At 42.4% G+C, this 14,850-nt stretch overlaps 1 protein-coding gene across 5 annotated transcripts in view; it reads right to left on the bottom strand.

Annotated features, from left to right (window-relative positions):
* COL16A1 (collagen type XVI alpha 1 chain) overlaps positions 1 to 14,850 on the bottom strand; it is a 272,606-nt gene that overhangs the window by 186,345 nt on the left and 71,411 nt on the right. For all 5 annotated transcript variants that reach the window (XM_058196500.1, XM_058196501.1, XM_058196503.1 and 2 more), the window contains exons 6-8: positions 14,226 to 14,501; positions 6,870 to 6,950; positions 2,361 to 2,495 (exon numbers count right to left, since the gene is read on the bottom strand). In XM_058196500.1, coding sequence (XP_058052483.1) covers positions 2,361 to 2,495; positions 6,870 to 6,950; positions 14,226 to 14,501 — 492 coding nt within the window. The remainder of the gene's footprint in view (positions 1 to 2,360; positions 2,496 to 6,869; positions 6,951 to 14,225; positions 14,502 to 14,850) is intronic.

The raw sequence follows: 14,850 nt of genomic DNA, 5'->3' as shown, positions 1-14,850 counted from the left end.
TGTGGATGCCGGCATCCCGGTACAGTCAGCTGAGTCCACGGCTGACTGTTGGGAGCGAGTCATTGGCCCCGATGGAGAGGGTGCGCAACTTGGGCGTTCTCCTGGATGAACGGCTGTCTTTTGAAGACCACCTGACGGCCGTCTCCAGGAGAGCTTTCCACCAGGTTCGCCTGGTGCGCCAGCTGCGCCCCTTTCTAGACCGGGATGCCTTATGCAAAGTCACTCACGCCCTTGTGACGTCTCGTCTGGATTACTGCAATGCTCTCTACATGGGGCTCCCTTGAGGGGCATCCGGAGGCTTCAGTTAGTCCAGAATGCAGCTGCTGGTGATAGAGGGAGCCCTCGTGGCTCCCACGTGACACCTATCCTGCGCAGGCTGCACTGGCTACCTGTGGCCTTCCGGTGCGCTTCAAGGTGTTGGTGAACGCCTTCAAAGCGCCCATGGCATAGGGCCGGGCTATCTACGGGACCGCCTGCTGCTACCGAATACCTCTCACCGACCCGCGCGCCTCACAGAGAGGGACTCCTCAGGGTGCCGTCGGTAGCGACAGTGTCGTCTGGCGACGCCCAGGGGAAGGGCCTTCTCTGTGGGGGCTCCCGCCCTCTGGAACGAACTCCCCCCAGGACTCCGTCAACTTCCGGACCTCCGAACCTTTCGTCGCGAGCTTAAAACTCACCTATTCATTTGCGCTGGACTGGGTTAGTTTTTAAACTTATGGGTTTTTAATGGGTTTTATTCTAAATTTTAATTATGGCCAATTTAATAAGTTTTTTAATTATATTTTAATCGTATTTATATTGTATTATTTTGTATTTTTTATCAGGCTGTGAACCGCCCTGAGTCCTTCGGGAGAAGGGCGGTATAAAAATTTAAATAAATAAATAAATAAATAAAATAAAGTATTTAGAGAATGGAAAAGCAGGGCTGGTCAGGCCAAAATAACCAACTGTTTCGCATACCATATAATTCGGTCCAATTTAACCTCATGACTGTCAAAATAAATCAAAGCGACATCTTGTCTCTGTGCACAGACATCCCAAAAAATCATTCTGCAGTGCACAAAGCAAAGGCTCTGGATTTCCACAAGAACAAATAATATTCCTCAACGTGGTTTTTTTATACAGCAGCTGTCAGGGCAGCATTCCTCAACCTTGGCAACTTGAAGAGATGTGGACTTCAACTCCAAGAATTCCCCTAGCCAGCAAACAGAGCTGTTCACCCTGCGAGGTAGTCCAGACAGAAAGCCCAATAAGGAATGCCAGCTCTACCTTTATTATAAAGTTGCATTAACAGATCTTGCAAGTCTGAAAGTTTTTCTCCCTTCCTTTCCTGTTATTCTCCATAAAACCAGGGAGGGTCCCTTCTGAAATACCTCCTCCTTCCTTCTGTGGGCTGAGATATATTTTGGAGATATTCTCCAGTCTCTGTCTCTGTCTCTGTCTCTCTCTCTCTCTCTCCCTCCCTGTCTTCCAAGGTCATTCCCAATGACCATTACAGGAGCCCAGTTTGTGCACTTTGTGCCAGGCTCAGATGTTTTCTGATTAGTGAACACCATATCTGTAATTTCATACATGTGGTGGGAATCTACCTACAGTAGTACCTCAGTACTCCACTGCTTCAAAACTTGTTGAATTTGGTACTCAATGCATTTGATATAAAAATGTTGTCCTGGTGCTCCTTGTTTGTTTGGTACTCAATGCACTGCAGTAGGAAAAGGGAGACAGCCACAGTGAAACAGACAGGAAATCAGCCATGCTGGGAAGGTTACTGACATAGGAAAAGGGACAGACAGGAAGTTCTTCCCAGCCAAAACAAAGGGTCATGTGATAAGACATATGGTTTGTTTGGCATTCATTGTTTTTAGTACTATTCATACCTCCCAGAATCAATTAATGATGAGTACCGAGGTACCACTATATCTATTTATCCATCTAATTCAAAACCAGCCAACTTCTCGTGAACGCTGAAGAAACATTAACAATGAATCTCTTGTTAGTTTTTGGCAAGTTTCATTTAAAAAAAAACCGGAGGGCCTTGGTCATATGCATAAACAGCATTGTGGAAGTTTGAGCATGTCTTCGCTCACTCCCATTTCATGTAGTCTCCAATGTAAAATAGGTCTGTTTATATCATCACCTCTCTTGGTGTCATGGCAGAGGTAAGATTTAAGTGAAGGCTTCCATAGTTTTTTGCTGTCTTGCCCATTTTAATTCATAATATTCATAACTGCCACCCCGAGGCACAGCACAGAAGGATCCATAAAAGAATAAAACCCAAGAATAAATGTCAGTTCACCCATCCAAGTCAGCCTGAGACAAAATCAAAACACTTAGAACAGGAGTAGCCTGTGAAGACAAACCTGCTTGTTTTGAGGTTCTTCTAGGCAGAAGCAACGTGTATAAACTTTGCCTTCTGTTTGGGGGTTGATCTCAATCAATTCATTGTTCTCCATAACTTCTACATCCCGACGTGTTTTGGAGGCTTCCGGAAAACACTGTTGAAATGGAATCAAGAATCAAAATAATATATAGACAGAAAGCATTTGAAAGTTGGTATGTTCCTAGTGGGCTTGGAAATGAGAGGCTACATTTTTGGGATTCAGGATTTTTAATTCACAACACTTTTAAGAAGGCAAAGTTGTCTGGTTTATTAATAACTCTTAGCCACCAAAGAGAAAACAAACCCTGTTATGAATGAACCCAGCTACTGTCATGGGTTAGAAACCGATGACAAATTTTAAGGATAAAGATGAGTAGAATTGTGATGATTGTCTTGATTTTCTACTAATAGACAAAACTCACTAGTGCTTACTTCTGATTCATCTCTAAGACCAATAGCAGTTTTGCAGATATCCAGAGATCTACTTTGAAAATGGCAGCAGTTCAAAATACAAATTGGTCCACGTTAAAGTCCACATTGAATACAATGGTGTGCCCATGAAGTCAGATCCCCATTTAATTGAAATTCTTGGTTGTATAGGTAGTCTTCGATTTACAACAGTTCACCTAGTGACCATTTGAAGTTATAATGGCACTGAAAAAAGTGACTTATGACCGTTGTTCATACGAGCATTGCAACATCTCCATGGTCACATGTTCAAAATTTAGACACTTGGCAACTGACTCATACTTATTTATTTATTTTATTTATTTATTTTATTATTTAAATTTGTATACCGCCCTTCTCCCGAAGGACTCAGGGCGGTTCACAGCCAAGTAAAAATGAAAATACATTGTACAATTAAAATACTAATAAAAAACTTATTTGAATTGGCCACAATTAAAATTTAGAGATAAAACCCATTAAAAAACCCATAACTTAAGAAAACTAACCCAGTCCAGCGCAGATAAATAAGTAAGTTTTGAGCTCACGGCGAAAGGTTCGGAGGTCCGGAAGTTGACGAAGTCCTGGGGGGAGTTCGTTCCAGAGGGCGGGAGCCCCCACAGAGAAGGCCCTTCCCCTGGGTGTCGCCAGACGACACTGTCGCGCCGACGGCACCCTGAGGAGTCCCTCTCTGTGAGAGCGCACGGGTCGGTGAGAGGTATTCGGTAGCAGCAGGCGGTCCCGTAAGTAACCCGGCCCTATGCCATGGAGCGCTTTAAAGACGTTCACCAACACCTTGAAGCGCACCCGGAAGGCCACAGGTAGCCAGTGCAGCCTGCGCAGGATAGGTGTCACTCGGGGGCCACGAGGGCTCCTCTATCACCACAAGAGCTGCATTCTGACCAACTGCAGCCTCCGGATGCCCTTCAAGGGGAGCCCCATGTAGAGAGCATTGCAGTAGTCCAGACGAGACGTCACAAGGGCGTGAGTGACTGTGCACAAGGCATCCCGGTCTAGAAAGGGGCGCAACTGGCGCACCAGGCGAACCTGGTGGAAAGCTCTCCTGGAGACGGCCGTCAAATGATCTTCAAAAGACAGCCGTGCATCCAGGAGAACACCCAAATTGCGCACCCTCTCCATCGGGGCCAATGACTCGCTCCCGACAGTCAGCCGCGGACTCAGCTGACTGTACCGGGATGCCGGCATCCACAGCCACTCCGTCTTGGAGGATTGAGCTTGAGCCTGTTTCTCCCCATCCAGACCCGTACGGCTTCCAAACACCGGGACAGCACTTGATAGCTTCATTGGGGTGGCCCGTGTGAAAAGTACAGCTGGGTGTCATCACCGTACAGCTGGTACCCCCCACCGAGGCCCCTGATGCACCCACCCAGCGGCTTCATATAGATGTGGAACAGAAGGGGCGAGAGAACCCCCCCCTGCGCCCCCCCACAAGTGAGGCGCCGCGGGGTCGACCTCTGCCCCCCCGTCAACACCGTCTGCGACCGGTCGGAGAGATAGGAGGAGAACCACCGATAAACGGTGCCTCCCACTCCCAATCCCTCCAACCGGCGCAGCAGGATACCATGGTCGATGGTATCAAAAGCCGCTGAGAGGTCTAATAGGACCAGGGCAGAGGAATAACCCCTATCCCTGGCCCTCCAGAGATCATCCACCAACGCGACCAAAGCCGTCTCAGTGCTGTAACCGGGTCGGAAGCCGGACTGGAACGGGTCCAGATAGACAGTTTCCTCCAGGTGCAGGGGAAACTGAAATGCCACCATACTCTCTACAACCTTCGCCGCGAAGCGAAGGTTGGAGACCGGACGGTAATTACCTAAAACAGCCGGGTCCAGGGAAGGCTTCTTGAGGAGGGGCCTCACCACCGCCTCTTTCAAGGCGGCCGGAAAGACTCCCTCCAACAAGGAAGCACTCGTAATCCCCTGGAGCCAGCCTCGTGTCACCTCCTGAGTGGCCAGCACCAACCAGGAGGGGCACGGGTCCAGTAAACACGTGGTGGCATTCAGTCTACCCAGCAACCTGTCCATGTCCTCGGGAGTCACAGGGTCAAACTCATGAAAGTTGTAGTGTGTCGAAGTCATGTGATCACCTTTTATTTATTTTATTTTGTCACAACAATATATGTAGGAATCATACAAAAGGTTATATAGTATATAAACATATATGAGTAAATATAAGGAGGTATAAGCATATATATAGAAAGAAGAAAAGAAAAACTTCTTGCACAGGCCGGATAGCTCAGGCTGGTAAGGCCTGTTATTAAGAACACAAAGCCTGCAATTACTGCAGGTTCAAGCCCGGCCCAAGGTTGACTCAGCCTTCCATCCTTTATAAGGTAGGTAAAATGAGGACCCAGATTGTTGGGGGGGCAATAAGTTGACTTTGTAAAAATATACAAATAGAATGAGACTATTGCCTTATACACTGTAAGCCGCCCTGAGTCTTCGGAGAAATGTATAAATGTAAACAAAAAACAAAACAAAAAAACAAAAACAAAAACAAAAAAAACAACAATAGGACAGGAACGGTAGGCACGTTTGTGCGCTTATGCACGCCCCTTATGGTCCTCTTAGGAATGGGGTGAGGTCAATAGTAGAAAGTTTTTGGATAAAACTTTTAGGATTGTGGGAAGAGGCAACAGAGTCAGGTAATGTATTCCAAGCACTGATGATTCTGTTACAGAAGTCATATTTTCTGCAATTTAGATTAAAGTGGTTGACATTAAGTTTAAATCTATTAGTTGCTCTAGTATTATTGCAATTAAAGCTGAAGTAGTCTTTAACAGGAAGGACATTACAGTAGATGATTCTGTGAGTTAAGCTTAGGTCTTGTCGAAGGCGACGGAGTTCCAAGTTTTCTAAGCCTAGGATTTCAAGTCTGGTGGGATAAGGTATTTTGTTGTTTTCAGAGGAATGGAGAACTCTTCTTGTAAAATATTTGTATTGATGTCAGAGATGTGGTGAGGGTTCCAAACAGGCGAGCTGTATTCTAGAATTGGTCTAGCAAATGTTTTATATGCTCTGGTTAGTAGTGTGGTGTTTTTGGAAAAGAAGCTACGCAAAATTAGGTTTACAACTCTTAGAGCTTTTTTTGCTATGTAGTTGCAGTGGGCTTTGGCACTTAGATCATTTGACATGAAAACTCCAAGGTCTTTAACGGGATGGGGGTCGTCTGTAAGGTAATGTCCATCTAGTATGTACTTAGTGTTTGGGTTCTTTTTTCCTATACGTAAGACTGAGCATTTGCTGGTTGAAATTTGGAGCTGCCAATTTTTAGACCAAGCGGTTAGATGATCAAGGTCGTTTTGAATGATAGAAGCGTTGTCTGTTATGTTAAATAGTTTGACATCATCAGCAAAGATGATTTTGCAACCTTTTGACAAGCAGCATCAATAGGGAAGCCAGATTCACTTAACAACTCTGTTACCAACTTAACAACTGCAATGATTAACAACTGTGCAAGAAGGATAATAAAATGGGGCAAAACTCACTTAACAAATGTATCTCTTAGCAACAGAAATTTTGGGCTTAATTGTGACCGTAAGTTGAGGACTATCTGTACATTAAATTGAGAATATGAGAGTTGGAGAAAAGCCTTGCTGGATGAAGGTGATCTGGTCAGCATTCCATCTCCCATGTTGATCTACTAGAAGCTTTTACAGTAGACAGCCTAGAGATCAAGACAGATCTCTTCTACTGCTGGTCCCATGCACCTAGTAGTTACAGAAAAACTGCCTCATAGTTGAATAAAATGGCATGCTGCTATTTTATTCTGAAAATAATAGACACTGTAAATAATAGACGTGTAACCTAGACAAATCATTCAGACGCTTTTGGGTGTGGGTGTGGATATGTTTGCACATCCAGACATAATAATCTATGAAGATTGTCCATTTATGTTTGCAGATAAGCATCTGAAGATTCTGAAGATGGAAAGAGGCAAGAACATTTCACAACTTTCCTAGTCATCCATAATTAAAAGTGTCATTTTTTAATTTTATTTTTGCAAAGTCTGAACAATTACTCACCCCATTGTCGGAGATCTCACAACATCCCTCATGCATTGCCATGGCTGGGTCACAGTAGATGTGCAGCTGCTGAATGTCAAACTAGGAAATATAAACAAGCATGATTTTAGGTCAAAATCAAAAATCTCTTTTTTCCTTCAAGTCCTGGAGAAGAATCCTGAGTCACCTTTCACCACTGAATTTGTGAGAAATGTTGAGTTTCTCAAGTGGCTCTTTCATCACAGATTTCTCAGCACTTTCATACCATCTTTGAAAGAATTGCAAAGATTTGGATAGAGAGTAAAGTCTTAATCCTGAATCCTAGGTTTTGTGAGCTGCAGACAAGGCATCAGGCCAATGGCTTCAATCAATGTCTTGAAATATTGACTTTAGGAGGCTTGCAGAACATCTATTTTGAATGAGAGGAGCAGCAGCGATCAGGATGAAAAATATGTTCATTTCCCCCCACCCTTCCCTCAGATTTCAAAATCCCTTCCTTTTGACTCTCTGGGGAGGGATCAGGGCCCTGATCCAAAGTAAAAGAACAAAACAGGCCAATTTCTCTTGGTTGTTTCTTATCTCTCATTTCTTTCAGCCCTTGAGTCACATCTCTTTGGAAGCTGCCTAGATATCAGGCGTGGTCTCATATGGATCAGCAACCTATGAGTCATGAGGCCCCCCACCATGACTTTACTCATATTATAAGATGCACAAGTTCTGGCAAGGAGATTTCTGGACCAGCCTGCCAGATGACAGCATCGTATGCACCATCACTTCCTTCTCTTCCATCCATCACCACAAGCCAGGACTACATGCCGTTTTTGGGCTCTTCAGGATCTGCTTAAAATTGAAAGTAAGTCTTTTCCCAGCATGATCTGACTGAATCGCTTTAACAAGATTTACTGGGATGAAAGGGTTGGGACTGAAAAAATTCCAGCAACTAAACTATTTCCCTTCTACAACCAACACATCTCCTTGAGGGTAGAGATTTTTTCATATTCTTGCTTCCCTACACAATGTTTGTATAATAGTCCTCTGGGCCTCTGGTGGCTCAGCAGACTAAGTCTGTCTGTTATTAACACAGCTGCTTGCAATTACTGCAAGTTCAAGTCCCACCAGCCCCAAGGTTGACTCAGCCTTCCATCCTTTATAAGGTAGGTAAAATGAGGACCCAGATTGTTGGGGGCAATAAAAGTTGACTTTGTATATAATATACAAATGGATGAAGACTACTGCTTAACACAGTGTAAGCTGCCCTGAGTCTTCGGAGAAGGGCGGGATATAAATTCTTTTAAAAAAAAAAGTTCATTTGTAGTAGGCTTTTTCTACCGGATGCCTTGTGAATTCTGTAAAGGATGCTGCACTTGCACCCTCAACAGGTAGCAATGACATCAAGTGGGGGGAAATTATGTTGTTCAACATATGTCAGAGTTCATTAGCCAGGATGTGTTACCTTCTGCCCAGTTGACCACCATAAATATTATGGGTGAGCCAGCCCAGGTTTGGTTCAGCCCTCCTAACAGAAGCTGCAGGATGAAAAGAAAGGTTGTGTATATTCTTTTTGGCTGCATACCTAATATTTGGAATCTATTAAATTATCAATAATTGTTTGGGGGCATGGCTGAAGATACGATCATATAATCCTAGAAGGAGAAATCTTCTTTGTAAGAATGGATTATATTGTTCACCAATATTTAAATGAGGGTTAGGTTCTTTTGGATGAAGGGACAAGGAAAATGTCCTTCGAATACTATCCTCAATTGTTTTGGAGTTACCAATTTATCACATAATTAGTCATTTTAAAAATTATATAGAATCATTGGACTGAAGGGACCTTGAAGGTCTTTTAGTCCAACCCCCTGCCCAAGGCAGGAGTTTCAATTAATTATTAGAATAATTCATTATCCACCCAATTAATTTTGAGGCTATGCTGTTAATACTGTAGTAAGTATACTTTTATCTTCTGCTAATTAGTCTGATGCAAATTTTTCTACAGTATAGAACTCATACTCACCTACTTTCTAGCCTGGTGCCTTAACTAGTAAACCAAACTAGCTGGATTCTAACAACATTCTAAGTTAAACTAAAATAGTGTTGGCAATTTCATATTCACCTATGATAAGCTACAGGTACCTAATGCTGATGTGAGAGATGGTGTATATGGGATGGGGGGAGAGTGCTGGGGGATAGGTTACAGTGAAATGGTAGTTTTTCAAGAAGGATGCAGCACAGTCCAGAGAGGGGAAGAAGACAAGAGGTATTACAGAAGGGGATAAGAAACAGAAGAAGAGATTTAAAAAATCCACTCTCTAGAATCTCCCAGGGTGTAGCCTTTAGTAATAGTAATGAAAGTTTAGTCTAGCAAGATTCGGTCTGCCATACATAAGCAAATAAAGAATTCAATTCTGATTGAATTGTTCCCTGTTATTGTGTTAGGTGCAAAGAATCAGGATCATTTGAAAAATAGCAGCATGGAAGATTTATTCAAATCTGTATACAAGGATCTGTTAAGTAACAGTCAACACTAAACTGATGCTAGATAAGGGTTAATGGAAGTCAAGACAGGCTGGACTTGGGTCTCTGGTGGCAAGAACTCTAAATTGATGGCACATTTAACTCCACTCCACAGCTCTGCCTGGTCATCTTGCCCACATTCTTGGTTTTAGCGTGAAGGTTGGTGACTTGAGGAACTGCCCTTGGTTGTGAGAGGCTCTCCCAAAATGGGTGTAGCCAAAATGGACAAGTCCATTTAAACTAAATCAACAATACGAAAAGCTAGGCACATGTGCAGACACCCAATCACCTCTATCCACACATTTTTGCATCACTTTTCCAGGTTAGAATTAGTCTAGGGCTGGAAAGGTCTTATAGAATAGGATGTGGTACAATAGTGCCAAGTCAGAGACCTGGCCTAGAACAAGTTTTCTGAAAGCTGCTTGATTTATCTCAGAATGCGCTCTCATCAAAATAGCTTAGTTTCTCGTTAATTATGCATTGGATGATCAGCTCAAACGCTTTCACAATTGCTTTCTGGAACCACACGGTTAGTGCGATTGGATTTGTTTTTTCTTTATAATTATGCAGATTCCCTTGCCTTACTCTTTAAATTTTTCTGCAGCTTTACTTTTACTGTCTTGTGCATTTTAGCAATGCTTGAATTACTCTAGAAGGAATTACATCAGTGTTATTTAAGCAGTTTTAGTCTTTCTTGAAATTCCTCTCATACTTTGTTTTCCTTCAGGAAACAAAATAGATTCACCTAAACTTCTGCTGAAGCAGGATTCTGTGACAACCTCAAAAGATTTAGAGAAGGATGCCCAGTTGATGTTGTGGCGAGAATGGCTTGGAAAATAGTGGGCTCCACCGAGCCCCGCGAAATCCAGCCGGTAATCGCTGTTGGAAGACCTTTTAGGGTCAAAGCCAGCTTATAGCAGTGGTAAAGAAAGAAGAGGCCCTTTGTGGACCTCTTGAAGACTTCTAATATGAATTAAATTGCAAATAACTAAACTTTATTGAAACTGTCTATTGGATTATGGATTTGAAAGACTGGAGGAACCTAATGGATTAATTTGGATTTGGATTTTTAAGGCTACTTGACAGAACATTCTACAAGGCAAAAGAAGAAAGGTGACAGAAGGTGATAGAGAAAAGAAGAGTTAAATAAGGTTTTAAAATTTGGACAACTGGGAAGTTTTGTAATTGGAAAATCACAAGGCTGTAAACTACTAAAGAATTTTAAAGATTGTAAATTTAGGGGATTTGGAGGTATAATTATGGGATTGATTGAATTGTATTAAGTAGGAGTTTTTAAATATTGAGACATTGGAACAAAAGATGTATACTAAGTAATATTTATTAAATTGTTACAAAATGGATCTACAGGGGATAATAGAGGCAAATGAAGAAAATTTTGATGCTTAAATAAAAAGAACAATAAGGATACAAAGGGATTGTCTAAAGATAAAGAAATGAGCGTAGAAGCCATTCAACAATTGGGGAAAAAAGATGAATATGATATTCAGGACATAGATGAGAAATTAGAAGAAACAGTGGAAGGAAAAAACCAAAACAAGATGCAAGAAGATAAAGATAATGAAGAGAAAGGATTAATAAGTAGGAATCAATCGATAACTTTGTAGTACTTTGAAGTACCAGGGCCTGAACAATGAATAGGAGAAGATGTGGAAAGTGAAGGCCAAAGAGGTCTCAATGGTAGTAGGAGCACTTGAGGCTCTGGTTCCTAAGCTGGGAAAGTGGCTCCAATAGTTCCCAGGAAGAATATCAGAGCTCTCTTTTATTATTTATTTATTTATTTATTATTTATATTTTTATACCGCCCTTCTCCGAAGACTCAGGGTGGTGTACAGCCAGAATAAAACAGTAACACAACAGTTAAAAACAATATATCAATAAAAATCTAATTCAATTTGGCTAAAAGTTAAAAATAATAAGATAAAAATTATAAAAGGCCCTATAAAACCCTATAAAACCCCATTAAAATTCCCATTAGGCCAGCCCTGCTCGATGTAATAAGAAAGTCTTGAGCTCACGCTTAAAGGTCCGGAGGTCAGGGAGTATGCGTAGCCCCACGGGTAATTCATTCCACAGGGCAGGTGCCCCCACCGAGAATACTCTTCCCCTGGGAGCCGCCAGCCGGCATTGTTTGGCTGATGGCACCCTAAGGAGGCCCTCCCTGTGCAAGCGCACAGGTCAATGGGAGGCTGTTGGTGGCAGTAGGCGGTCCCGTAAATATCCTGGTCCCAAGCCATGGAGCGCTTTAAAGGTGATAACCAACACCTTGAACTGCACCCGGAAGACCACCGGCAACCAGTGCAGAAAAGTTAGGAAAAGAAACCTTAACTAGGAACAGCTAAGATTCTGCACAGAACTCTCAAACTGCCATGCCTCTGGTGGACGATCCAAAATTGAAGAAGACACAGACCACTCATAAGAATGAGAAAGGAAATGTATAGACAGTATATTAAATGATGATATTAAATACCATCAAATTATGAATTAGGAAATCAATTATTAATAGTAACATAAAATACCAGAACCAATCAATCAATTCCAGACTCAGTAAAACTGATGGTGCCTGGAAAGTGATGATCAACAAGCAGAAACTCAAATATTTGAGCATGTGATACAAGAAGACAACCAACTAGGAAAAGAAAATATCTTGGCAAGAGTGAAGGAAATAATGAAGAGGTAGGATTAGGTGGATGGATAGACTCAAGAAAATTACAAGAATGTCCAAATGGTTGTCACTAGAGACAAGTTGAGATGTTGGGCATTTACAATCACCAGCAAGTAAGCCCAGTTCAATGGCTCATAGTTAAGATGATAGTAAAGTAAAAATAAATCATAACAAAAGGATACCTGCTTAGTTGCTAAGATTAGATGGATTAATGTTCCAGATAAAATACTGAAATGCTGGGCAGCTTCCTTCAGTTGGTCAATTTCAGATGTAAAGGGACTACCAAAGTCCAGCATTCCCAATCAAAAGGCCGTTGTCCATGCTAGCTGGAAATTATGAAAATGGCAAACTTGGAGCAGTATTTCTCAACCTTGGCAACCTGAAGATGTGTGGACTTCAAGTCTCAGAATTCCCCAGCCAGGAATTCTGAGACTTGAAGGCCACACATGTTTAAATTGCTGAGATTGAGAAACACTAATGTAGAGAAATGTGAGAGTCAGAACACTCACAAAGGTATTGTGGGGAGGAATATCCTAAGCATGCCTTATTCGTCTCACGATGGTGGGTTTCAATGTATGTTTGACACTTAAGAACATTATAAAAGTGCACAGTCTTTCTATGGGTTACTCTTTCTTCATTGGTTATTACTGCTGTGCAGTCCGTTTAAGAGCAAGATTGGCTTCTTCTCTCTAAATTCATTGTGCTCAAATTCCCTCCAGAAAAGAAACTTTGGAACTGGGAGGGGGAAAAAATCTCATTTCAGTTTTGGCTACCATTGTGGTATTCTTCCATTCTCTTTGTGGATGGGGACAAAGTTAGGCATTATGATAGGAACCCCCTTCCTTAACAGTTAAGAGGTCCTGATTATGCTTTTTGTGCGTTGCAACATTTGCCCAGTGCATCAAATATCTGAGGAAGGATGACAGAGCAACCAGAAGCTAAAGTGTGTTAATGTATCACAGCACACAAAATCAATCCGAAGACAGCAGGACTGATGCCTCACAGCTCTGTCTCTCGCTCAAAGAGAGCTGGCTCCATTACTGCTGCAGTAGCTGAGGGCTTAACACAGACTCACGTTCTCTAGAGCTACATTCCTTTTGAAATTGATCCTGCACCAAGAAAAGTTGCCACCACATTTCATGCATCATAAAAAGAAACAACAACAAAACAACAACAACAACAACAACAACAACAACTGGAGCAAATTTGGAGCTGCCTTATCAGATTTGAGAAATGTCCATACAAATCCAGAGCTTAAAGAAACACTTTTCAGTTGCCAGCAGATGCTACCTCTCCTGAAACTTTCTTAGGATATATGGCAAGAAGTATCTGAAGATTTTTCCTCACTTACAAAAGGGGAGAATCATTCAAGGAAATGGGAATATTTTTCAAATCCATGGGTCTCCAGGTATTCTTGATGACTGTTTCAGAGGGGAAACAACCACAATTGGGTTCAGAATTTCCATTGCTAAGCAAGATGGTTGTTAAATGAATCGTGCCCAATTTTATGACTTTTTTTTGCCATGATTGCTAAACAACTTATTGCAGCTATTAAGTGAATCGTGCACTTGTTAAGCAAAGCCAGCTTCCCAGAAGCCATCTGGGAAGGTTGCAAATGGTCTGGGAGGCTGAAACCATCGTAATTACATGCCAAGCACCCAAATTTTGGTCATGTGACTGTGGATATGCTACGACAGTTGTAAGAGCGAGGATCCATCAAAAGTCACTTTCTTCCAGTGCCGCTGTAACTCTGAACAGCTGCTAAACATACGGTTGTGAGTTGAGGACTACCGATATAAGCAATGTATCGACAACTATAGAGTTTAGGTCTTTGTACAGCTAATATTGGTCTGGAAAAAATAAGACTAGATGCCCCCAGCTTCTTTCAGACCTCTGTGTCTTTTATCTGTAGTTGTAAACTAATTATTCAATTACTCTGTCACTTTATGTGACTTAAGTACTCTAGCATCCGGGTTCTTAGCTCTTGCTGGCTAGGAGCCTAATGATTATTGTATTTCTGTTAGCAAATAAAGAAAACCAATTTGAATCTCTCCAATTGTTTTGGCTCGATTTCTTTAAGCTAAGCATTAGCGCCAGAGAAGCTCAACTTGGAGATGTATCTCCTAGCCACAGGATGTTCACATGTGCCCACCACAACCACTGCTGCCACCGTGACTCACCATCACCGGAGTCCCATGCACTGCCTCCAGCCCCACGAATGCGTTGCCTTCACTGACCAATCTCTGGCGCAGCTGCAGAGGCTTAGATGAGATGTAACTGCAGTCGACATGGACCGAGATCACCTGGGTTTGAATGCTGACTGCCATTTTGTGCCACTTCAAGTCAAAAAGGGAGGTGATGCCTTTGCCAGCAAAGACTATGCCAATCGCTTCTCCATGACGGTCCTTGGCCTGGAACTCCAGACTCTGCTCTTTGCTGTTGATCCCCAGGGAGAGCTGAAAAGGTAGAAGGAAGAAGAGAGGGTGCTGAATAGAAGGATGTTCTAAAGAGAGCGAGAAAGACAGAAGGGGGAGAACAGAAGCAGTTCTGACCTCTTAATGGAGGCTGACCTCTTAATGGAGACAAAAGAACAGAAATTTATGAGAGCTGGTAAGTCAGAAGACTTGCAGGTGGTCTTCAGCTTATGATCACAATTGGGTCCAGATTTTCCATTACTAAACAAGGCAGTTGTTAAATGAGTTGTGCCCACTTTTTATGACTTTTTTCCCCATGAATCACTGAGTTGTTAAGCAAATCCAGCTGCGAAGGTTGAAAATATTCATTACGTGACTCCAGGATGCTAAA

Source organism: Ahaetulla prasina, chromosome 10 (assembly GCF_028640845.1).
Source record: "Ahaetulla prasina isolate Xishuangbanna chromosome 10, ASM2864084v1, whole genome shotgun sequence".
Taxonomy (NCBI): domain Eukaryota; kingdom Metazoa; phylum Chordata; class Lepidosauria; order Squamata; family Colubridae; genus Ahaetulla; species Ahaetulla prasina.
The sequence above is the reverse complement of the archived record's forward strand: the minus strand, read 5'-3'. Positions and strand labels throughout refer to the sequence as shown.